At 39.9% G+C, this 24959-nt stretch overlaps 1 protein-coding gene across 1 annotated transcript in view; it reads left to right on the top strand.

The window, feature by feature from the left end:
- The first annotated feature begins 1957 nt into the window (after window positions 1-1957).
- The window catches only part of MAMDC2 (MAM domain containing 2), a 35991-nt gene continuing 12989 nt past the window's right edge, over window positions 1958-24959 (top strand). The window contains exons 1-8 of the mRNA XM_040090998.1: window positions 1958-1979; window positions 6261-6526; window positions 7249-7333; window positions 8282-8419; window positions 10704-10960; window positions 13545-13638; window positions 16588-16734; window positions 17589-17854. Coding sequence (XP_039946932.1) covers window positions 1958-1979; window positions 6261-6526; window positions 7249-7333; window positions 8282-8419; window positions 10704-10960; window positions 13545-13638; window positions 16588-16734; window positions 17589-17854 — 1275 coding nt within the window. The remainder of the gene's footprint in view (window positions 1980-6260; window positions 6527-7248; window positions 7334-8281; window positions 8420-10703; window positions 10961-13544; window positions 13639-16587; window positions 16735-17588; window positions 17855-24959) is intronic.

Genomic DNA, 24959 nt, shown 5'->3' with positions numbered 1-24959 from the left:
TTTGTTTGTTGTTTTGTTTTTTTGTTTGTTTGTTTGGTTGGTTGGTTTCTTTTTTTCAATAAATTATAAAAGAAATCCCAAAACTAAAGCCAAGACCCCAAACAGATTCTGAGACTCCACAGAAGGCATCAATAGAACAACTTTATTCCTAAGGAACCCTGGTAACATTCTTTCCTGTTTCTATATGGGAAATACAGAGAAAATCAAAACAGGACTTGCAAGTGAGTTCTTGCCACTGTATAAATGAGTACCTAATCAAATGTAAATTCTCAAACTTTTCCTCCTTCATATTTCCTTACTATTGTTTCTCTTGGAGCTTGCTGCTTATTCAGTTTTTCTTATAAAGCTGTACTGTGGCTGAACTGAGTGAACAGCTGTGTCAGACATAAACTCCACAAAGAGCCAGAACAAGTCTGTGGTTACCCTTCCAAATTTTTACAGAGGAAACATATAATTGAAAAGTTAACTGGTAACTTTATTTATCTCAGTGGTTGGTTGGGGGTTTTTTTCCCCATTTTTCTGAATGCAATTTGCTTTAGTTTATTAGCCAGCATCTGTCTTTTTTCTTGTTTGTGCTATTTACAGAGAAAGCAATCAGTGTAGTTTCTGTGCTCTTTTTTGGAAAAAGCACTATTTTTGATCTTAGCACCCCTTATTCCTTAGCCATTGATATAACCACTGCTGACTGATCTACTGATGCCCACCTTTATATATATATATGTTTTTGGAAAACTGGGTTGAATGACTCATGGAATTAATGCATCTCCAACTGTGACTGAGAGAAGCTCTGTACAGAACTGCTTATTAGAGCAGCAAGATGACAGACATTGATACCGGAGGATTTTAAAGATCTCATTTTGTCAGTTTTGCTGCAGCAGTGCATAGTTACATTGAGGAGGGATAGGCTTGAAACGCAGTCTCCTAATTCCCCCTGGGCTCAGTGTTTTGCTTGGACATGGAGGAATGTAAAATGAACCATGCTTGGTCCTGTAAATTTTGATTCATCTGTCAAGCAGAAGACAGTCAAGTTACATGGTAGGCAAAACATCATCCTAGAAATGTGAGTAAAAGGTGCATTACTCACTAGCCTGAGTAGTGAGAGAGTGTTGAGGGAAACATATCCGAGTTTCCTTTCTCCCATCTCTTGTCCTGGACGTAGCTGTTTGCCTTCACCAGACATCTGCTGGCTGTTAGCAGTCAAAGATAGTTAGCAATCCCTTGCTTTTGTCATGTCTGCAGAAGCTTGGCAAGGAGCTAGCAGGGCTCATTGATAGAGCTTTAAACTAGATGTGTCAGGGAAGAGGACAGTGTCAGACTTGCCCCTTACAAGTTGTAGGGTGACAAACCAAGACTAAAGGGACAACATGCAGGTGAGAGCCCTCAGCCAGTGGACCTGAGATGTGATGGCCACATTGGAGCACCTTTGATGTCTTATCAAGACAAGCCGGGGGCTTCTGAGGTAACAAAAGCCAAGAAATACTAGTGAAATATCTCAGTGAAATTAGAGGGTATTGCTCCAAGAAGGCAGCATGAGCTGACAGCTCAGCTGAAGTGCCTTTGTACCAGTACACGCTGTGTGGGCAACAAAGAGGATAAGAAGGAAGCCACTGTGCTGCTGTGAAGTTATAAGATCATTGCTGTTACTGAAACTTGGTGGGACAAATCCCATGACTGGATTGCACCTATGGATGGCTACAAGCAATTCAAGAAGAGTAAGGGTGGAGGGGTTGCCCTCTCTCTCAGGAGGTGGATTGAGTGTGAAGTTCTGTCTCTGAAGAATAGGCATGAGCAGGTTGAAAGCCTGTGGGTAAGAATCAGACACTGAGACAACAAAGAGAACCTCACGGCTGCCCAACCATGGGGAGCCTGCTGACAAAGCTGGCTGACAAAGGCATTGTGCTTGCAGGCTCTTGTCGGGCCAGGAGCCTTCAATGATGGGCAAGTGACATGGCGAGCCATGGGCAGTGCAGAAGACTCCGGTAGAGCATGGAGAATAACTTCTGCAGGCCCATTATAGACAGCCCTACCTGAGGGCATGCAATACTGCACCCATGGGCTGCCAATACAAGTTAATTTGAGCCGTCAAGATTGATGGCAGCCTGGGCTGCAATGATTGTGCATTGGTGGAGTCTGCAGAAATGAGGTCAGGCGAAGAGTAAAGTCAGAATCATGAATTTTAAGAAAGCAAAATTCCAGATCATCAAGGCTGTAGTCAATAGGACCTTCTGGGAAACTGCTCTGAGGGACAAGGGAGCAAAAGAAGCCTGGCAGATCTTAAAGAATGCTGTCTGTAGAGCACAAGAACTAGCAAAAGGAGGAAAAGTTCAGGCAAGGAAGGCCGAAGACTGGCATGGGTTAGTCAGGACCTGCTGGTCAAACTAAAGGGCGAGAAAGAAATCCACAGTCAGTGAAAGCAAGGACAGGCATCCAGGGAAGACTTATAGGGTCACAGCCTGGTTGTGTAGGAATGGGGTGAGGAAGGCAAAGGCAAAGCTGGAGCTGAACTCCACAAAGGTCACGAAGAACAAAACAGAGCTTCTACAGGGGAGTCAGCCAGAAAAGCAAGGTCAAAGAAAGCATTTACCCCCTTGATAAGCATGGCTGGCAAACTGGTAACTAGGATGAGGAGAAGGCTGAGGTGCTCAAAAATTTTTTGCCTCAACCCTCACTGGCAAGTTCTCTTCCCCACACCTCTCAAGTGAAGGACTTTAAAATGTGACTGAGGGAGCCAAGTCCCTCCGGCAGAATCAGGTTTTAACCACCTGAGGAACCTGAGCATACATAACTCTATGGGACCCAATGAGATGCATCTCAGAGTCCTGAGGGAATTGATTATATAGTTGCCAGGCCACTCTCTATGATACTCAAGAAGTCAAGTCAGTCAGAAAATGAAAGTTCAGCTTTCCCGTATTTGTACTTAGGGCTGCATCTACCACCTGAGCAAGTAATTGCTGGAAACTGCATGCTTGTTTTTCTGTGTCATCAGGCTTTTCCTACAGTTTTGTGACTACTCTTATCTGCCTTCCTGTAATTTTGAAGAGTAGCCCTCTCTTGATAACTCCTGAATGACTGCTATAAATTAACTCTCTTGGGCATTTGCAAGTGGATTGTCGCATCCTGCAAAATGAAGCTGCATGTTATATTTTTGAGAGGCTACACCACTGTGCATTCATCAAATTCTCCACAGACTGGAAAATAACCTTCTATTACTCCCACAAACAAGTGTGGAAAGTTGTCTGCTTCTTTACTCCAAGGAACCCCCCCTTTGCCTTGCTTTGCTCTCACAATTGCTCTCTGTCAGTCCTTGAGGTCTGCATTGTGAGATCTTCCTTTCTGCATCAATGGCATGCCATTGCTGTTGCTGAAATACAGTTTAGGGTAAAGGCCATTTGGTCAATGCCACCATTCATTTGGAAGAAATTTAACGTTGGTGTTTTCTGTGCTTGGTACTGCCAAGTGCCACACTCCCTGATCCTGATTAGCAAAGCATTTAAACTTACACATGAAGCTCTCTGTCAGTGCTTGCACTGATTTCAGTGGAGCCAACCACACATTTAAATTTTCAAAAGAAGCTAAAATTATTAGGTTGGGAGTGAGAGCACTCTGTTTCTGGAGAGTTAATTAATATGTAAAATTAATCTTTTTAGAAAAAGCAACCAACCCCCGCCCCCAGTTAAAAAGGGAGTTCATGGTCTTTGCTTTCACACCTGTGGTGAGTCAGACAAAGTGGGAGCAAGTGCACAACACGCAGACAGCAGAGTCGAATTTACAGTGACATAATCATCCCAACTGGAAATTATAAGAGGTTTTCTTTTAAACAACTATTTTTGTAGAAGAAACCTTAGTCTACATATAATTAACTTTTAAAACCTGGCAGCCATTTAAGTATCATAGCTGGTAATTTGAGGTCTTCATGTGAATGTATGTTCCTATGTCAATGCTAATTTATTCCTGGAAAAAAAAAAAAAAAAAAAAGAAAAAAAAAAAAAACAACAACAACAACAAAAAACGGTTGCTATTATAAAAAAGATCTGTTTTCTACAGGGTTTCTCTTGAAGTACAGACAAAAACAGGGCTGAAATATAAACTGAAATTCCCAGGCATGGATTCTGAATTGTAGGTTTCTTTGTAAGTAAAATGATCCTAATTCAGGCCAGCCTAAAAACATAGATTCTTGTCTGATTAAGATATTATCAATTACATCAATTAAAGCCAAATGTGCAAGAACTTCTGATTGAGTCTTGGTGATTTCTCTCTATCTTCCTGTGAAAAAACATGCATATCTTGGGCAGGCATATGCCAGCAAATAAATGTTGTCCATGCTAACATGTGTGTACTGACTAGATAAATGCATGAAAGTGGATGCGATGGACTCCCATGTTATGTAGTGGTAGATTAAGTATTTGGCACGCACATTAGGTGCCTGTTTTTAAATATTTGTTCCTGGTTTTATTTTTGTTTCAGATACTGCTACAATAATAAATTACCTGTACTTAACCAGTGACTTTGTAATCACTTTCCCCAGTAGACTAAAACCAGACAGTAGATAAAAAGAGAAATTATGATAAGAGGCAAAAAAATTCCATTCCCTAAAAAGGGAAAGAGAATGCAGCTTTTCTGTATTTGCACAGCCCCTTATGCTGCTTAGGACTGCAGCTATCTCCTAGAAATCATTTATCTTACATCAGTTAAACAAAACGTGCAGTACAAATGGATTGCTGGGCAGTGTGTCTGCAGGTGATAAAGGGAGCAGATGCAGGGGGATGCTATAACATCAGTTCCCAAAGAATCAGGTGTTGTCAGAGGGACTGTCTGCTTCTGGCATCATCCTGGGGATCTATGGGAGAGGACTTTGGGATCTTAAAGCAGATGTATACCTGCACTTTGCCTTGAGGAGGTGATGACCCTCCATGCAGATGACTTTTTTCTGTTGGAGAGAATACTTTTGAAAAGGCAACAGGAGACCTTCTGGGAAGCAATCCCAGAGTGTCTTGGTAGAATGGGAGGGTTCAGGCAGGATTTGGAAGGGGATTTTTGTGCCACAAGGACAAGCAATATATTTAACATCAGTGTGACTGCTGACATTTCTGAGTTATCCAAGTATTTACATATACATGGAAACTGACAAGCTCTGTGGTCAAGTGAGATGAGATTAAAGAGGTATATGCTCTGGAAAGTGTGACATGCTGCTGGGTAAAGGGCTAATTTGACACAGGCCCTGACAGCACTTTTAACTCATACTTGCAGCTCAGGTGATAAGAATTAGTATCAGAAATGGAATTTGTCTAATATTGACACTACGTTAGAAGTATCATTTTCCTAATAGTCTGCGGGATAACATTTCAGATATGGTGTCCTAGTTTGTCTTATTGTTTTGTTTTGTGGTGTTTTGGGTTTTTAAAATTTATTTTTATTTTTAAGTTCTTATTTTTTGTATCACTTGTTTCTGGCATTGTATTTAAGGTTTCTGTGACTCCTGTCATCCATTTTACTCTTCTGACCTCGGTTTTGATGTCTTAATAGAGCCTCTAGGACCATCGTTGTACTTCACTATAATTCATTTACTGTTGCCTCATTTTTCTACACTGTTTGCAACTTTTGCTGCCTCATGCACTTTCAGCTTATCATTGCCCCCTTTCATTTTCATATGGAAGGCTGTTTTAGACCTTGCCCCAGAGAGTAATTTTAAAATAATCTTGGACTGCTGGTATGTTTAAATGTTGCTTTACATTTCACAATTTTTTGAATCAGCAGACTTGAACATAATAATTTTACTACTTAGAAGTGTCCCTCTAATTTTATTCTTTGAAACCAGAAGTGCTTTGGGAGATTTTAGCTGCAATGTCTCATTTTATGTATTTTTTTAAACCTTCATGAAAATAAAAAGTTTTGATATATAAAACAACTAAATATTTCTGCAAAATATTTCTGTGTGGGCAAATTGTCAATTAAATTGTCTATCTATAGTTGTCAGTTCCAAAGAGTACTACCAAATAATCTGCTTTACACTGCTAAAGTATCTTGTCTCAAAATTTCCAATAATTTAAAATTTGTGTTTAAAAATGGTGGGAGACATATGAAGTCACATATGTGTGAGTACAGTAGGATATCAAGAAGTTAAGTGACTTACTAGATGAGCGTCAGGCTCAGCCTCCTGACCTAGTCCCAGAACTGCCATTCTTTCCTAAATAAGTACATTTTCCAGGGATGCAAAAGCAGACCCTCTGACATTTTTTATTCTGGTGTGTGTCTTTTCCCAGGACATTACATTTCTGTGGATACGTCTTATGAGGGTGAGAAAGCAGTGCTCTCCAGCCCTGATCTGTACTCTGAGGAATGGAGCTGTGTCAGACTGATCTATCAGATAGCAACAACTTCAGACACCTCACCTGATCCTGCCAGGCTCAACCTGTACCTGAGGCAGGAAGGAGAAAGTTTTGATCGTTTGCTGTGGTCAGCCAAGGAGCCATCAGACAGCTGGCTCATAGCTAGCTTAGATTTAAAGAACAGCACAAAGAAGTATAAGGTAAGCCCAGTTTTAAAAGGTGCCACAAGCTTTCTGGTGCATATGTTGGGCTGCGCAAGCTTCTTTTTTTAATATACACAAATTTATTTTGAGCCCTATTTTTGGCGTTCCCCTCTAAGGCTGGCAGTACAAGTCAGCTGAGCCCTCTGCCCCTAGCACCCATGAGCAGAGCTGGCACGAGGGCAGTGCTCCAACCAGCAACTGCGTGGAGCAGCTCATGGCAGGGACACAGCCAGCTGAGCCCTGCCATGAGGATGCTTCATTTCCAGGCATCCCTGCAGAGCTGCTGGTGCCACATGGCAGATACAGAAACTCCCAGATTCTGGGACTGCAGCTGCGCTGTCTTATTCCCACCCTCTGCTTTTCTGGAAGGAGTCAAATGCTGACAGAAGAGTATTTCTACCCAGAAAACCATCATGTTGCATCACTCACAATAACATATAGCATAACCACAGCTGAGGAATATGGAATTCCATACTCTTAAATGAAGTTTGGGATTTTTTTGCCTTGTCTCATTGTCCTTCAGTATGTCTTCTGTGGTTGAAGAAGAGTACTGGCTCAATCTTTAATGGATTCTGCCAAGCTCTTTCAGCAAAAGCACACCTGACTGTAAGGATGTTGGTTCCCCAAGAAACATTTAATTTGTTCTCCTGTTTACCCTGTTTAAATATTCAAGGTACTAATGAAATTCTAAAATTGACAGTTTGGTTTATATTGTGCAGCTGGTACTGGAAGGTGAAATGGGACAAGATAAATCCACCAGTATAGCAGTTTTTGAAATCAAAATAACTTCTGGATATTGTATTGGTAAGTACTCTTTGCTCAACCCTCAGGTTCTCTGCATAGAAAAGAATGCCTTGTTGGCAGTTTTGTAACTGGATGGAAGGTCTGGGTTTAAAAAAAAAAAAGACAATGGCTTTTTCCTAAATGAAAAGTACTCTGCCATATTCAATACTGATAATTTTTAAGCTGAGTGTGCACAAATTAGTAAGTGGAGTTTTTCCACTTCTGTGATAGATATCTATAGATATTATATACAGCAATATAATCCCAAATCTATTTATTGTTCAAGCAGGAACAACTGTTACATTTTTTAAAAACTTTGCACTGCTTCAAATACTAGACAAAACAGCTGTAAGATTATTTCTGCTCTCTGCCTGCTCATTGCTTCCTTACAGTGTCACCTTGAGGCTGCAGACTAAAAACTCTGCTGATATATATATTTACACTTAGTGCCATTTCCTCATGACATTTGCTAAGAACTGCTGATGAAGTTCAAAAATCCCAGTGTCTAGGAGGCTGGGAGGTCTTCACATTTCTGGAGAGCTCTGGAGGAGTCCAACCAAGTTGTCACAATTCTTTGTCTCTGTGAGGGAGACAAAGCAGTTGCATTACTGTTAAGAAATACTTATCCTGCTTTGCTTTTGGCCATCCCTGATTTGCAAGTGAAAGTTCTGCTTTACCTATTTACTACTAGGCATTGGTATATTTAAATCTGCTTTATTTGTTTCTAAATTACAGCAGTCCTGTCTTGGCAAATGAGGAAAAGACACATTGATCCAAAGAGGATGGAAATGAAAATTTTATCAAAAATTTATCAAAAATTTTGGATAGGTTTGCCTCTGTTTATTATGACTGATTTATAATTAGAGATCTGCTTTGCCATATGTGAAGTGGAGCAGTGCTTAGCAATTTGCTCTTCCTATTTCTGTAATGAAAATATGTGCACTTAGCTGGTGGTGTCTGCAATTGCAGAATGTGACTTCGAAGAAAATCATCTTTGTGGCTATGTGAACCGCTGGAATCCTAACGTCAACTGGTTTGTTGGTGGAGGGAACATTCGGAATTCTCAGTCTATCCTGCCCAAAGACCACACACTTAACAGCGCACTGGGTAAGCAACAAATGTAGAGCAGAAATATAGTGGAAAAATCTGAGTCTGTGATTCATGTATGACTCGCATACTGTGAGTTATTATTATGTGAGTTCTTTCCATTGTGGGGTTGGGGTGGGGATGGTAAGAGTGATTTATGGGGAAAAAAACACATTAAAAAGAGGTTGGGGGATTTTTCAAAATTTTCACACAAAATTACCTGTAAGCTTTATAACAAGGTTGTTACACTCTTTGCTAGGATTCAAAAGTACTCAGAGGTAAGGGTAAAATTTTTGATGTAAGACCTGCAAAATTCAGCTTTCTGTGTATTTTAAATGTATGGGCCACAGATTTAGATGCTTGTACTGCTGCTCTGTACATCTGGCAGTTTTCTTTCCAATGATTACTGAGAAAATTGGGTAGGAAAACTAAGGTATTAAAACATGCTTGGAGAATCTTGGGTTAAACTGTACAGTTTAGAAGTTTTGTTTCTTTCAGTCAAATGCGCTGCTGTTAGTACAGCCTCTCAGAGGCATAATGCTGGGAAGAATTATTGCAATTTCTGCACTTGCCTTGTATGAGATTCTTGTCCTGGACACCTTGCTCAGGGAAGAGTTTTTTACTCAGCTGTGAAGAAGGGGTTTGGGATAACTTCAGCTTTGCGCAAAATACCATGGCAGGTGATGGTCAGGACATCCAGCTGCTGATGCACACTGTGTGCCTTGGACGGCATGATGCTTGTGGCAGTGCAAGAAATCGCATCTCATGAAAAGCAGAGTTGATCCTTTTTCCTTAACTCATGCTGCTGTGCCTTTTTGTTTGTTTCACAATTGTGTGAGTTGAGTACAGAGTGTCACTCCATGCCTGTGTCACCCCCTGGCACTGAAATGCTGGTAACATTTTGACGGAAGTATGAACGCACCACAACTTCAACAGCAGACAGTGGATCATCCTATTAAATATGTACCATGACAGGAAATGTTCCCAGCTGGGAGGGATGTCTTTTCTTGCAGCCAAATTTCTATTTCACACCAAGCCCTCACTGCTGACCATTTACTGAGAAGACCTCGAGAAGCCTCAAGTTACAGAAGAGCCTTCTTTTTGCAAGAATTGGGCTGTGAAGTTGCATCATGCAGGGAGATTGTAGCTAAGCTATGAGATGTGTTAAAACTGCATAACTAAAGGGAAGCAGGCAAGTATTGCTGAAGTCACCAGCCCCGGCAGTGGGCAACCTGGAGGAGACTCATGGCCAAGCAAGTCCTTTCCCCTCCTTCCACTAGAGTGAAGCGAGAAGTGGTATCTAAAGGTCTGAGACTGCTGTGTGCTAGTTAATGCAGTGGTGCCCACACAAACTGAGTGGCACCGTTCACAGTGCTCATGCTGAAATACCCCACCTCTCAGATGCTTCAATCTTCTCCAGGCTTTCTACTTGTGAAGAGCCATTTTTTGTTCATCAAATACCATTTGATGCTGTGTTTCTGGGAGTGCAGAAGAAGAAAAACTACAATGCACAGCATGTTTGTGAACATGTTTAAATTGAGATAGTACTCCCAAAATCAAAGTATTAGAAGCTGTACCATTAGAAAAACCTGCAGGTCATATTGGTTCACATTCGCGATGCGAAGGTACTCTCCTCATATGTGATACATTTTTCTGTTCATTAACATCTCCCAAAAATCTTCTTTAAGGATTTTACATAAAAACTCCAGTCCGTGTAGTAAAATAAGACCTTTATAAACCAAGTCCTAGATACACCGAGCAGATATGTAAGGACTAAAAGCTATTTGACAATAATTTGATATATTAAATGAACTGTTATGTAAAAGATGAGAAAGCACGTGGCTTATAATCTTGTTCATTTACTTGGATTGCTTCAGTAAAAGCTGCAGTTGAGAGAGACTAAATACTATACAAAGCTGTTGGGAGGCAGGGAGTTTACACAGCTATTGCACATTTTTCCATTTATGAATGGCTCCCAAAGTTTAGAGTTTATTATGTTTCAAATATAGATAAATATATTATTTCTAATAATACGTATTTCAAATAATAAAGACTTAAGACAACTGAGACTGACTATTTTGCCAGTGGTATGGCAGCCAGACAATTTTGGGTTGCACATAGGAGGAAAAGAAAAAAAAACCAACAAAAAACAACCTTTTAGAATTACTAAAATTTTCTAGGAAGCTACCATTGTTGGCCAGGTCATAGATATATATATATGTCAGTCACTGTTCATCTGCTAGTACTTGTTGTACGTGGTGTTCTTTAAAGAGTGTCCTTATACCAAGTTTTTTTCTGTTTCTAGGTCACTACATGTATGTCGACTCTGTTTATGTCAAACATTTTCAGGAAGTGGCCCAGCTAATCTCACCAAAGACCATGGCCCCAATATCTGGCTGCTTATCTTTTTATTATCAACTTAAACAGGAAAGCAGCATTGTTTTTACTGTTTATCTAAGAGACCTGAGTGGCTTTTATGAAGAGATCTGGAAAACAGACAGTGCACTGAATGCAGACTGGACGCTGGCTGAAGTCAACTTCAATGCGCCATATCCCATGGAGGTAAAGCAATCCTTCCTGCACAGTCCTGCTGTGACTTCCAGGTTGCCTCAGACACGAGGGCCAACTCAGGCTAAGCTAGGAACGTGGCAGGGACCATCCAGTATTTGAAAGATGGCTGTAAAGGTGGTGGTGATCTGTGATTTCCTTCACCCTTTGCATAAAGGTCAAGGTGGGATCACTTTTCACATTCATGCTTGATTTTGAAGCCAGGTGGCATAGTGCCAGAGGTACCTTGGGAGGTTGTAGAGTCTGACTGATGGGAGGTTTTTTTAGTTGCTGAATAATATCAAGGTTCTCTCAGTTCCCTATTTCTGTGACTTTATTATCCATTTTTGAGGATGCTGAGTATCGTAAAATAATGCATAGAAAAATACCGCAGGAGAAAAATTAAAAACAGTATTTGAGATCTATTCTCCGCTTTACTTAGATCTTGCAGGTAAGGAGAGAAACTCTGAACTTGAGTCCTAGGAGTGCAGTGGTGCTTAATTGTGAAAGACAGCTCCTGATGGTTATTATAACGAATTTAGAGAGTATCAGAAAAAACTGAGTATTTTATTCCCTAGTGTTTTCTAAAAAAATACCCCAAACTTAGAAGACTGAAATAAACAGTGTATGCATATTATATACATAGGATATATACTTACATGTGTATTTTACACATATATATGTAATATACACACACACACACACACACACACACACACACACACACATAATCTCTCTATACATATATACTTCTAACACATTGATTACAAAAAAAAAAAATCTACTTACTTCAATTCTACCTAAGTTATTTACTAATTCACCATAAACCTGTAGATTTTCAGAAATTATTAGGGGTAAAGCTAATTTTCATGAGATGTTACATAGCCCTTTTACACTCTATAAAGTCAGTGATCATCCATTTAAATCATCAGACTTCAAGGGAAAGAAGGGCAAATCTCATAAGGCTTCATAATGCAGAATGGTAAGTGAATTACTGATTCTGTAAGTACAAACTAAAAGGGGAAAATCAGTCCTAGCGCTATCGATGGAAATTAATTAATGGCCACTTAGAGCTTCGCAATACTGTCATTGAGTTTGTGAAAATATCCTCTCATTTCCTGGTGACATTCAAAAAATCCATCCAGAATGTTAGAAACAATCCATACAGGAACAAATAGCAAAACACAGGATGTTGTACTGCTGAGTGAATGCACAGGGAGACCTTGTGTTCAGAAGGGTAGTAACTTCAGCTCTCTCAGTTAAAAAAAGATTTTAAAGGATTAAAAAATTATTTGAAATTTGGGCAAGGGGGAGATGAAGATAATTAAATGTGTGGAGAAGTGACATTAATGAAATAACAGTTTTCAGCCCTTATATAAAAGGATGGAAGCAGAAAATGGTAGAGTTTCTGAAAAGTCATGAAGGACACAGAAAAGATTAACTGTTCCCTGTTTCTCAGAATTTACATTGCTATTCCAAATTCTCAGTTACCATGTAATAGTTTTAAAATAAAAAGAACAGAGGGCCTTTTCATATATGACACAACAGAGTTCACTTCCACAATGTGCCGTAGATAATATTATTAAAATCAGTTAAAAAGCAGATTATAAAAAACACAGGGAATTTCTATTGTAATCTATTGAAATAATCAGTGATTATTCCAGAGATCATTTTGTAGAAAAAATATTAAACCTTAACACATAAATTCTTTGGTGCTTCAAGAGAGTCTTCCTTTTTCCTTCATCTGGCTAAAGGAGATTGCTCAGGATTCTTTCATGAGCTCTCCTAGTTTGGCTCCCATCCTCAGGCAAAATGTCACAAGCATTGCTTTCACTGAAAAGAATCGCACTCTGAAAGCATTTGTCCTTATTTCCTTGCTTTGTCCCTGGGGTTGGCTCTCAACATTTTCCTGTATCTCAGAGCTTTGATACTTAAGAGAAATTTTAAGACACTTCCTCAAGAGCTATAGATGGTTCTCCACTTACTTGAGGAAATTATGTCCCCTGGGAATGACTAAGTACAAGCATTGTTTGATCTTTGTGGTAAACAAAAACACAGCTTTTCTGGTTCTTAAATTCTGTACAGGAAGTCTTCCCTAACAGTTAATGCCAAGTCACGGGTTTCAGTGTCTGAGGATGTTTACAGAAATCTGTAAAATTTAATATTTTAATAGCAGAGTAATGAACAAAGGGGGGTTTAAGCTCTTGATCCAGGACAGAGTCTAGATAAAACTGGAGCTCTAGTCAGTACAGACTGATGATTGTAAATAGTGGTTTTGTATAATACAATGGTAGAAACCTTGCTGCATCTTTGAAAGCAATGCTTCACAAAGCAGAATAAGAGCTATGTTTCCCTTTGGTGTTGCCTTGACCTTGAGTGAGCAAAGATCTCAAAAAGATCTCAAAAAAACCCAAGGTCAGGCTCTGGTTTATATCCCTAATAAGTGTTATAATTTAATTTGTCCCAACACTTGCAGCACTGCATGAGATGTGCTGGAGTCTGTCTGGGACATCCAATCAGAATTCTGTATTTCAAAGATGTGTACCAAAATTATTGCTGAGCATATGGCAGATGAATAACAACTAATTATAATTTCTAGGTAATATTTGAAGTTGCTTTCAATAGTGCCAAGGGAGGTTATGTTGCCCTTGATGACATTTCCTTCTCTCCGGTTTACTGCAGCAATCAGACAGGTATGATGGGCTCTTACTGCTATTTACCTCCCTTATTTTCCCCTTATGCCTTGCCCCCCAGAACTGTCTGTCAGTATTTGCAAATTTGGTGCTACCTTCTCAACTGACCAGCGCCATTGGGCTCCTCTTCCTCCAGAAGACATAACAGCACATAACACTAATGCCGTTCATTTTTTTCAGAAACCAATCCTTAATGCTTCCTTTCCAAAGACCTTGCCTCTGGGTTCTGCAACTGCAGTGCTGCGCTGAATGCTGTATTTGCCTCTCTACGGGTTTTGAGAAATCACCACGTGCAGGCCTGTTGCACAAAGAGAGGGCAGGTTTTCCCAGGTGTGATGGTAGGAGGAAGGAAATACCCTGAGCTTTTCATTAATGCCAGTGTAGGCATTCTTCATGCCACATGCCCTGAGGTGTCCTTCAGAGCCAAAACATGAGCCTTGCCCCTGTCTTCACTCTTCCAGGAGGCATTACTCATCTCAGGCAGTGGTTTCTGAGTTATTTGTTAGGTTTTCACAACAATAGACACGACCTGAACCCCTGTGACTTCTGATGTAGAGGCACTTGAGACAAAGGACTTTGTCATTTGTGAATGCAGCCTCTTAACTAGCTGGTTACTGGGGTTTCACTGTGGCACTAAACACTAGTCAAAAGTAGATTAGTGGTTTCCCACTGATGCCATCTATTCCTTTATAAGTTTGAATTATTTGGCCAAATCTTTGAAGTGATCAGTGAAAAAGAGGCTGTTTCCCCCCGCTTTTTATATCAAGAGTATCTGCTAGTTCTGCCTCCACTGCTGAAGTATCACTGTTGAAGGAAGTAGATTCCAGATACATTAATCATTAATAATACACATTTCTTCACTGAGTAAATCCATTGTTTCATTATCTCCTCAATACTTTTTTGGTATTTGCTTTATTTTGCAACAAAAATCCTAAGTTACGTTTGCAATTTTCAAAGGATTGGAGCTATTTATCTGTTTTTTTCATTTTAATTTTCAGACAACTTATGTCTGTTGAGAAATGGGATAAATTTTATAGCATTTTCTGTCCCAATGGTTGAAGTTCACATATAATCTGAATGGTTCAGAATCTGTTCTGAATATGATACGTTCACCTAGGGCTATGCCTACTAACTTCGATTTTGAAGGTTGGTTTTGTGGTTGTTTTAGGCTTTTTTTGTTTGAGACATGAAAGTAAATTACTTGCTTTGTACTTTGTTGAAATACAACATATACTGTTTGATCCTTCAGACTTATCAGTTATTGTCATCTTCCGTTCTTCTGCGTAGAGATGTTAAAAAGCAAGAGCTCTCCATTCTCCTTGTATTCAGCCACAGTCGTATATATAACAGCACTAAGTTTTTTCTTTTTTTTTTTTTTCTGAAAGTTTAATTCAACAAAAGTCTTGATGTTAGCTAAATGCAGGAAAAAGTACCAAAGTAATAAACTTTCCCAGCAAAGGATGAATCAGAATATGGGTTTAATACCACATGGTAGTGCTCCAGGTGTCTTTTCTTTAACTAGGAAAGCAGAGGTGGGAGGCCATGGCTGCAGGAAGAGTAAGACACATAGGCTGGGCTTAATTTTGGCCTATCTGAAAAAGGCTGAAAAGACCTCAGGCATCACTCCAAAGCCAAAATTTTTCTCCTACTAAAGCTAACTGCCTGTGTACCTGCCCCTGCTAGAAAAGCTCTCTTAGTCTCCATGCAGAAGGGTCATATGTGCTGCTGTAGAGTGATGTACACCATGACCTGTGTCTGGGCTCCAGGCAAAGCCGAAATTTGCATGATAGCTTTGAGTTGTGCCCCTCCTTCCCCAAGCATCTTCTATGAGAGACTGGAGATGCCTTTGAAGAAGTAGAAACATTTTACTTACTAGAATGCCCCATACAGCAGGGTCACTTTTTTCCTGACTAAAGCAAGTCCTGACTCATGAATTCCATACTGTAGGTTGAGTGGGAGCCATGAGCAGGGCTGAGAGGGTCTTAGCTTTGCTTTTAATCTACTTTACTATAAATGATTCAGCTTTCTTCACTGCAGTGTTAGCCCTGTCTGAGGCCAGCTCCAGAGGAAAGTAGCCATGAGGTGGTACATGAACTAAAAAATATTTTGCTTACCTACTTGCAGCATGCATATGCACACGTTACGTGTAACTATAAAAAGGATTTTTAAGAAGTGCTCTTTAAAAAAAATACTAAATATTGATGTTCAATGCACACACAGGCACACAGACATGTGGTATTTCTTTATGAGACTAGACGACCGCCGATGGCAAGAGGAGGAGTCTGCTCTCTCTCACCGGGTGGGATATAACAGCTTTATTCTCGAGTCCTGCCCTGCCTGGCTGGAGCTCTTTCCCGGTGGCTCACCGGTGCCAGAGAGAGCGAGGCGCTGCCCGTGCTGGGGCTTTTTCCCCACGGGGCAGGGCCCAGCGGCAGGGACAAGCCACTGCCCAATCAGGGGTAAAGTGGGAGGGGAACAGAGTTGGGTTACAGCTGAGCAAGGACAAACCACGGGATTACAAATCCGATGAAACACAATATAAACCCAATTAATGCATTACAACACAGACACAATCATTTTGTTCTAATAGTTTTTTGAATGAATGAGCAGATGAAAACAAATGGTCTGAATGTCTTTGTAAATTTTGTCCTGAAGGAAGAATCTGGTCTTAATATCTGTAGCTTATTTGTGTTTTAGGGAGGCTATGAAGCAGGTTTTCTACTGGCTCCAGCAAAAGGTTTAAGAATATAAGACCAACTTGCAATAGAAGTTTGATAGTTTTATTTCAAAGGTGGCTGTGCACTATATACGTGTAACATCTTTGCATGCTTATCTTCTGTAAAGAAAAGCAAGACAAACCAAAAGTAAGCTTTGTCATCTTTCTGCATCAAATACCTATGCTAATCACACTGTACTCATCCTAACAGAACATATGCATCTTTCTTTTAGGAACTCCTTTCAATCCTGCCAATGCAGGCTGTAATTTTGAGGAAGATTTGTGTAATTTTTACCAAGATGACAAAGATGGCCCAGGATGGAGCAGAGTGAAAGTAAAGCGCAATGTGTATAGAGCAGGAGATCACACTACTGGATTCGGTGAATCAAAACTGCTTTTTTCTAGAAGAGTCAAACTATACATAAATGTCATATAAAAGGTTATATGAAGGTTAACCTATAGTGTCATTGTTCACTCTGTTAAGTAATATCACTGGCACAATGGTTAGCTTGCCTCACTGCAACTCTGTTTTCACAGCTTCGTCCTGTCTGGAGCTCTGGCTGTATTTCTCCATGTGTAGGGGAGGAAGGTCACCTATTGAGTGTCAGACAGGGCCATAAATCAGAGTATCTTCATTATACTGCTCTGTAGTTGCTGGATGGGTGAATCCAGAAAAATATGGAAGTAAATATATTAACAGTTTAATGCATTGCTTTTAGAGAGGAAAGGTGGCCTTTTAGCTCTTCTGGGCTTAGGACAGTTGGCGTTTTTAAGGGAAAACAGAAATATTGTGTAGTGAAACCAGATGGTGAAAGGACTGTTAATAAGTGCTAAAATTCAGACATCTCTTTGTGTAGAACATTCATGGTTATTAATCATATGCACTCAAGTCTCAGCTCTTTTTACTTGGTGCAGGGAATAATAGACTTGTGCCCCACACTCCATTTTTTTGTCTCTCAGTGGTAATCCGGAAAAGGCCAGTTTTTCAGTGAGGCCAGCAGACCAGGGGATTTTTCAGGATAAATTTGATAAGTGCTTATTTTGTGGTAACTTAACCATGTACCAGTTTAGCTAGAAACAGACATGATGCTTTTGGAAAAAAATTATTATTTCCTGTCAGAGTGTGATAATCTATTTCTTGCCAGTTGGAACTGTTTTTATAACCCAAGTCTGATGCAATAACAGAAGCTGCTTTAATAGCAAATCAGCTGTGCTAATATATGCTGTCTTACAGGTTATTATTTGTTGGCAAACACAAAGTTTACATCACAGCCTGGGTACATTGGACGTCTGTATGGCCCGACCCTGCCAGGAAACTTGCAGTTTTGTCTGCGTTTTTATTATGCCTTATATGGGTTTTTCAAGATGAGTGGCACTCTCGCAGTTTATATCTTTGAGGAGAATCATGTCGTTCAAGAGAAAATCTGGTCTGTCTTGGACTCGCCAAAGGGAGTTTGGACTCAAGCTGAAATCTCCTTCAAAAAGCCTATGCCTTGCAAGGTAAGAGCCAAGTCTTCAAATTTGCTGAATTCTGAGAAGGGATTTTCCTTGCCTTCTCAGAGTTCTTTGTTATACAGGGATTAATCCTAAGTGAGCTATATGTGTAAAGTGCGTTAGCTGGAGATTTCACCATGGAGCCCTAACAAAAGCCAGTTTTGTCTTGGTTTCTCAGCATGCTCCACATCCTCTCTTTTCTGTTTGCTTGTTTACTATGTGAGTTGTATGATCATCATACTCAATTACAGATTTTAATTAATGTAAAAATTATTGGTAAATTCTGGTCAAAATGGGGAGCTGATCATAGTTCCCTAAACTCTGCTGCTGGGTTAAAATATGAAACCAGAAGTCAGTGTAATGAGAGCAATGGACTTGAAAAATTTGCAGTGTCTCATTGGAGAGGTCATTACTTTATCTCAGCAAGTTACTTGACATCACCTCCTGAGGAAGTCCTTAAGCCATTGTAATTCCTCATCTCCACTCTTTTTACAAAGACTGAGTTTTATACAGATTTTTATAAGTGCTACTTCTGTAGTTATCCTGATTTCTGTAACAGATTTTCACTATCAGTGAGTTGTCTAAGGAGAACCAGAAGGATCACTACATGTTGACCAGAGTGTGATAATATGATGAACATATGAATGGAAGCTTGTCTTGCAAGTCTAAGAATTTCTGAATTAAAGACAAACATCTTGGATATTTTGTCCACTACAAATTAGCTTTTGAAATAACAGTATTACTGATCATAAAAGGTCACCAGAAACCAGCTGCCTAACTGTGTTGAGAGGCAAATTTACATTTAAAATTTCGGTCCTAGTTGTTGGGTAGTGTTTTCTGTCAGATACCTCATACCTTAAAATTTCAATGGGTTTTTAATGTACTTTATCCATAAAACATAACAGAATTTATAATTCCCTTTCAACTGTTAGACAATAAAAAGGATTTTTATTAGTGCCCAGCAACTGCATACTAGAAAGGTTACTCATAGTATCATCCCAAGATACTTGCAGAGAAGTTAAAATGGCAAGCTTATAATTTACCTTTGTCATCTCCTGTGTTTAGGTATTTCTTTATTACTTCTGGAAAGGTTTAGTAGCTTATGTAGCATAATCAACTGCATGAGCAGTGATGACATCTGAGCATGACTTTTAGAACTGGTTGACAGCCTTGGAAGTGGCAGGTTTTTTAGCATCAGACATTTACATGGAAAACCTTTTCCAGCATGAATTTGTGAAGAATGTTTTCTTAGAAGTCAGGATATGTAAAACAGTTGTGAAGAAGCTTGCCTTGCTGCTTCTGAGCCTGAATTTGCATAGGAGGGGAGAAACACCACGCTCTGCAGCATGGTTTATTGGGTGCTTCTCTGGGTGCTTCAGGTCTTGTGAAAGTCTTCTTTCCCATGAAAACAAGTTTCCAAATGTTTCTGTTGAGGAGGCATTCCTCAAATATCACAAAATATGAGATTTATTGGGCTTTACAGAAGCCAGTATGTGTTCAGCAAAGCATAATTCAGGCACCTTAGCTAAATAACTATGTATCTGGACAGGGGTTCACTTTATGAGGTTTTCCTTAGACAAACAGACAAAAATGGGTGAAGTTCTGAAACATATTAATATGGAAAAGTACATCAAGGTATGTTTACAGATGGGAAGGTAGCGTAAAAAAAGACAAATTCTGCCAAAGTTTAAACATGTCTGCTTCAGGCAGAAGTTGAAAACCTGGTGTAGTTACAGGCTGTCTACTCGTAATATTCAGAAGTAGGCTTGAATGAAATTGCACAAATAACTTGATTCTGGCTTTTCCTTGCAATGTCATGCCCAGCTGTTCAACCTTAATACTTTTAGAAGTCTTTTCTTGCTTTATTTTGATTGTTTCTTCTTTTCCAAAACAACAGAAGGAAATTAAGTATTACTGTGTGGCACTGTGTAAATACTCAGGTTAGTTATCCGTGATGTGTCTGCCTAGCACATTGTGAAACAGCTGGGAAAACCCACTCATTTTAATGTAGGGCAGCTGTGGAGGTGCACCAGAGCATGTTTTGGCTGGTAGAAAGGAGTGGTGGGAACCAGCAAGTAAGGGATTACACTTCAGGCTCTGGAGGGAGACAGTGCTGAGAAACATGACAGAAGCTTGGCCTTTCTTGACCTGTCTCCTGCAACCTGTCCTTGTGTCTCATGCATCCTCACTGAGGAATGTTTATTTTATCTTACCTGTTCCATAGGCAACAAACCACCCCTCTGACCCTCACTCCAGTCCTCACCCTACTCTCAGCTCTAGACAATCCAATTTTTTTTCCCTGTAATATTATTTGTGTTCCATCCTGTTTGCCCTGCCTGTCACATTTCTTACAAATTTTAATTTCTCAAAAACTAATGATTTGACAGAAAAGATTCCACTGGCATAAAGATCAGACTCTTGACACTTTTCTGCTCCTACTCCAAAGCCTACGAGTGCTTAAGCTTTTCACAGAATCTTTTTCTTTATTACGGGCAAAATAAACCTTTTTTCCTAGCCTTGTTCTCAGAAATGATAGAACTATTTTGGATTAAATCTTCCAAAACAAGGCTGTAGCAAGGACTGAGCATGGAAAATCTGAGCTGAAATCATTGTGTCTTGGCAATGTTATAGGCAAGTGAAAAACAGCCTTTTAGTGGAGACAGGTGGTCTCAAAATAAGATAGGGCTACCACCTTCCCTCTAATACAGGTAAAGTGACTGATGTGCCTATGTTATTGTTTTCTGAGATGTATCATACACAGATTTGGATGGTAAGAAGTTGTATGCATGCACAGTAGTTAGGCTGAGCACCTTCTTAGTTACCAGGATCAACTTTTGGATTGGGTCAGCCCCTGTGGAAACCGAAAGCAGTCTCCTGGCAGTTCCTCAACAGCCTGTCAACCAAGTGACAGTCATGTGTCCTGAAGGTCAAAATGATTTTTCAGCTAGAAAATAATTGCTCTAAAATAACTGATTACCCACATGCTTCATCTTTTTTCTACTGTGAATACTACTCTCAAAGCTTTGAAAATTAGATAAAATCCTTCTAACACATTTTAGTTTTGATAGCATATTTTTTTGCATCCAGACAAAAGAAAGATGCAGATTTTCATTGCTTGGTTTCTGTAATGGTTTTTGCAAGTTCTTTTTGAATTAGCTAACTGCAGTCTGGAACAAGTCTGATGGCTTGAGTTCTCTGAGCAGGAAATGCAAAGCTAGCCAGCTGGCTTTAATATGACACTTTAAAAATAAAATGTTTTAAAGGCTAGGCAGGTATGATCCAGCTAAGCAAGTCATAAATGTCTATACCTACACATATACATACATATGTGTGTGGGTTATGTAAGCATATATATTTATATGTGTGTGTGCGTGTGTGTGTGTGTGCGCGCGTGTGTGTGCATGCACATACTGCAAATACATATGCTGATAATGCTAGTGAGAAGGCAGGGAATTTTAAATCCTGATTTCTTAATTTGTACTTGCAACACTGTCTCTCCTAGCTGGTGTGAGTACCTATGATCCTATATATATACAGTGTATATTGATTAATACTGTATCCAGTGAATAAGTGTGAGAAGAAAGAAATGAAAAAAAAATTTCTAATGTTTTTTGAAATCACTTAAATCCTTCATTGTTTATTGTATAAGCCTCTGGAAGAGCAGCATGAAAACCTAAATCTGAAATATGTAGAATACTTTCAGTTGATTGACTGTACTAAAATTCATATTTCATGCTAATACATGTCAGGAAAATGTAAGAACTAACTGAAAGAAAATTTCACATATCATTTGCATCCTTGAGAAGCTCACATGAACTGTGAAGCTAGAGTCTGTGTTTTAATACTCTGTGTGTGTGTGTGTGTGTGTGTGTCCGTGCATGTGTATGTGGGTAAACACCAGCATGGAAAAATATTTCTTTTATGCTACCCTCCAACGAAGTCCAAGTACCTAGATTAAAATGAAGGTTAGCGTTCAGTTGGGTCTGCTTTTATCAGTTCTGCTAATTCCTGCTAGATTTGGGTTACCATTCTGAAGCTCAGGTTTTGAAAGCAAACATCTTGTGTTCTTTATCCATAATGCAAGCTTTTGCAATGTTACCTGATAGTGTAGTGCTTGAACCTCCCAAAGAGTTCAAAATCAAATCCTCAGAAAGGTAATTTGCATAACAGTCTATCCTACTTTCATCAGAGTAGCTGTGGCTGCATTTTTGAGTTTTCATTCCTTAAGTACTCTTTTATTCCTCTTCTATGTTTTTTTCCTCTCTCTTTACTTGAGTTCATCTGTTTGCTTTCACTCATCCTCCATAACTAATTTTAGTTGTAATTGTGAGAAAGGAAAATCAAGTGACTCAGTGTTGCACTTGATTATTTACATGTTTTAAAACAAAGAAAAGAGAGGACCTTCTGAGAACAATAATGAGAAACTTTGCTGCAAGATGCTGTGGAGGCCAATACTATACATACATTTTAAAATGATTTAAAAAATCATGGAAAATAGACCACACAGTGACTGTAAATATAGTGGTTCAGTTGTGATCTCCAGTTCAGCAAGTTCTTCAGCTTTTTTTTGGGTTGGTCATAATATAAAAGCTTTAGTGCTGGTTTGTTTCTTGTACTGTTTTCCCTAAGTATCCATGACCACTCTGCTGCCTTCCTAGTTCTTCATCTGAGTGTCTTTGGACCTTTCTTCTCATATAAACACTGTGGTGATGCTCAATGTTAAATTATTCTAGCATTTATTTCTCTTTGCTGGTGAGAAATCTGTTTCCTGCTTGTCCTCCAAACTCATAGGTAAATGACTAAATTAATCTTGGATAAAGAATTAAACCCTATGGTCCCTATGATCAAGTCAATAGTATGAAAAACACAGTTCTCCAGTCAGGTGCCAACTGGAGGAGGGAAGACATCCTCATCCTCACCTCCTTCTCCTCCTTTGAAAAACTCACACTTGTGTCAAATAAAAGAACCTTTTTGTACTGTTCCAACCTAAGTGTTTCCACAATAAGGTATGCACCCTAAAGGGGCTGGAATGAGATGCAGTTTTATAGGACAGTCTTTCTGTCATTTCTTCCGTTACCTTTTAAAATAAGAAACTTCTTGAAGAACAGTCACTAGAATGCTTGTCTAAAATGGGAATGGTAGAGTTTGGATGCAGTAGGATAGTGCTGCAAAGTGTGAACCTCAGTTCCTGTGCTGCTTGATGCATGGTTATGGAAACAGCATACTGGAAACTTGTAGTGGTTTCACATTCGCCTGTTTGCCAAAGTAGTAGCCTTAGTGCTTACTCTCTTTCTGTGGGAGGGGAGCAGGAGAAGTAAAGCTAAAAAATAAACAAATAGTTTTATTAACACACACTAAAAGAATGGGGGAAAAAAAAGTTGAGGGAAAAAAACAACAACAACACCAACAAAAAAGCCCAAAATGAAACTTTAAAACACTCTTCCCTCCCCTTACAAACTGCTAACTTTCTCAGATACAACACAGAGGGACACAACCTGTGATTTTCAGTCAGTTTCACCATTTCAACATAATCTTTCATCACTTTGGGAGGAGTCTCTCTAGAGTCTTACGGAGACATTCGTCACAAAGACAAAAACAGTCTTGTGGCTCCCAATATCACAAATCTGCAACTGCCTGAAGTTTTTGCAGATTGTGCTGTTCCACTTATTAGCAAGCTTTCCCTTGGCTACTCATGGGCCTCTCAGCGTATTTGGGGTACTGTTTAAGAATGCTTCTTCTAGTACAAAACAAGCATTCTCTTCTTCTATCTCTAAAATCATCTCTATCTCAAAAGAAAGAGAGACCTCCTTTTACCTCAGGAGCCAAGGGCATCAAATCACTTTCTCCCTAAAATCATCTTCATCTCAAAGGCTGAGCTCCTTTTACCCCAGGAGTGAGGGGCTTTAAGATTTCCACTTAAATACCAATCATATCCATCCCCAGCTTTGACTAGGACTAGCATTCCCCCCAAACAACATTAACGTTACAAGAAACAGTCCATTTCTCCACAAGTTTGCACCAGAGAAGTCCAGTCAAAAATGACCACTTCCTCAGTCCCTTTTCTAATAATCTTTATCAGTTCTTTCACTCTTGCTCCACTGACTTCATGCTGTGCCTTTTCTACACACACTCTGTCTCTTTCTTTTCTCTCTCAGGGAAGGGTTAGCCCTTGGAAGCTTCATGTTGCCAGGAAAGGGTTAAATCTGCCCAGGCCCGCAGTGGCCATGTGCTCTCTGCAATCTCTCCTGCTGTACCTCAGCTCGATGTGCCTCAGCTCATCCGGGTTTCCTCTCTCCACTCTTTTCCTCTCTGCCTGGAAACCCCTGAAGGAGGGGGGTGGTGGAGCTCTGCCCACCCCTCGGTGACAATCGGGGCGGCCTCAGCCCAAACGGGCCCATGGCTGCTATCAGGACCCAGCAGAGATCCCTCCCTGCTCCAGGGCTCCAGGGTAGTTTCTCAAAGTAGTTGATGTTAAGCTGCAACCTCTTCTTCCCCGATGGGAGCTGATGGAGCCTGGCCAGGTCTCAGGGCCAGCTTCCCCCCCAAAATGGTGGGGGGTTCAGCAGACTCAACTCAATGTTACGTGTTCAGCTGACGAGGAGCGAAAAGCTGACCTGACCAAAATCAGGGTTTATATGGGTACTTTCCCAAAGTCACATTCAGCATTCTTAGTGGTCAAAGCAGATGCCAATATTCCAAACTGGCTTTCGATAGGTCCTTGTCCTTTCTAAAACAATTTCCAAGGTCCTGACAGAGTATCACTTCACATTCCTCCCTAACTGAAAACCAAACTGTGCCAACCCATGACAAAACTGAAAAAGTTACTCAGGTTAGGAAGCGCTGCCTAAGTGGCTTGCATCTTCACATGCATGAAATATTATGTATCTCCTTTTGGTATCTCTGATCCTTAATGGACAGGAAACTGTTTGACTGGAATGAGGATAGAGCCCTTACAGTAGATTTGTGGAAATCTGGGAGAGTGGCGGGGAACAGATGAGAATATCAGTGTCCTGTATATATTCGTGTGCAGGCTGTGTTCTCTACTAGGCTGTTCAATCCAGCAAGAAGAGATGTAGCATAGATGTAGCCTGTAGCATTATGTTATTCTGTT

This window comes from Hirundo rustica, chromosome Z (assembly GCF_015227805.2).
Source record: "Hirundo rustica isolate bHirRus1 chromosome Z, bHirRus1.pri.v3, whole genome shotgun sequence".
NCBI lineage: Eukaryota > Metazoa > Chordata > Aves > Passeriformes > Hirundinidae > Hirundo > Hirundo rustica.
The sequence above is the reverse complement of the archived record's forward strand: the minus strand, read 5'-3'. Positions and strand labels throughout refer to the sequence as shown.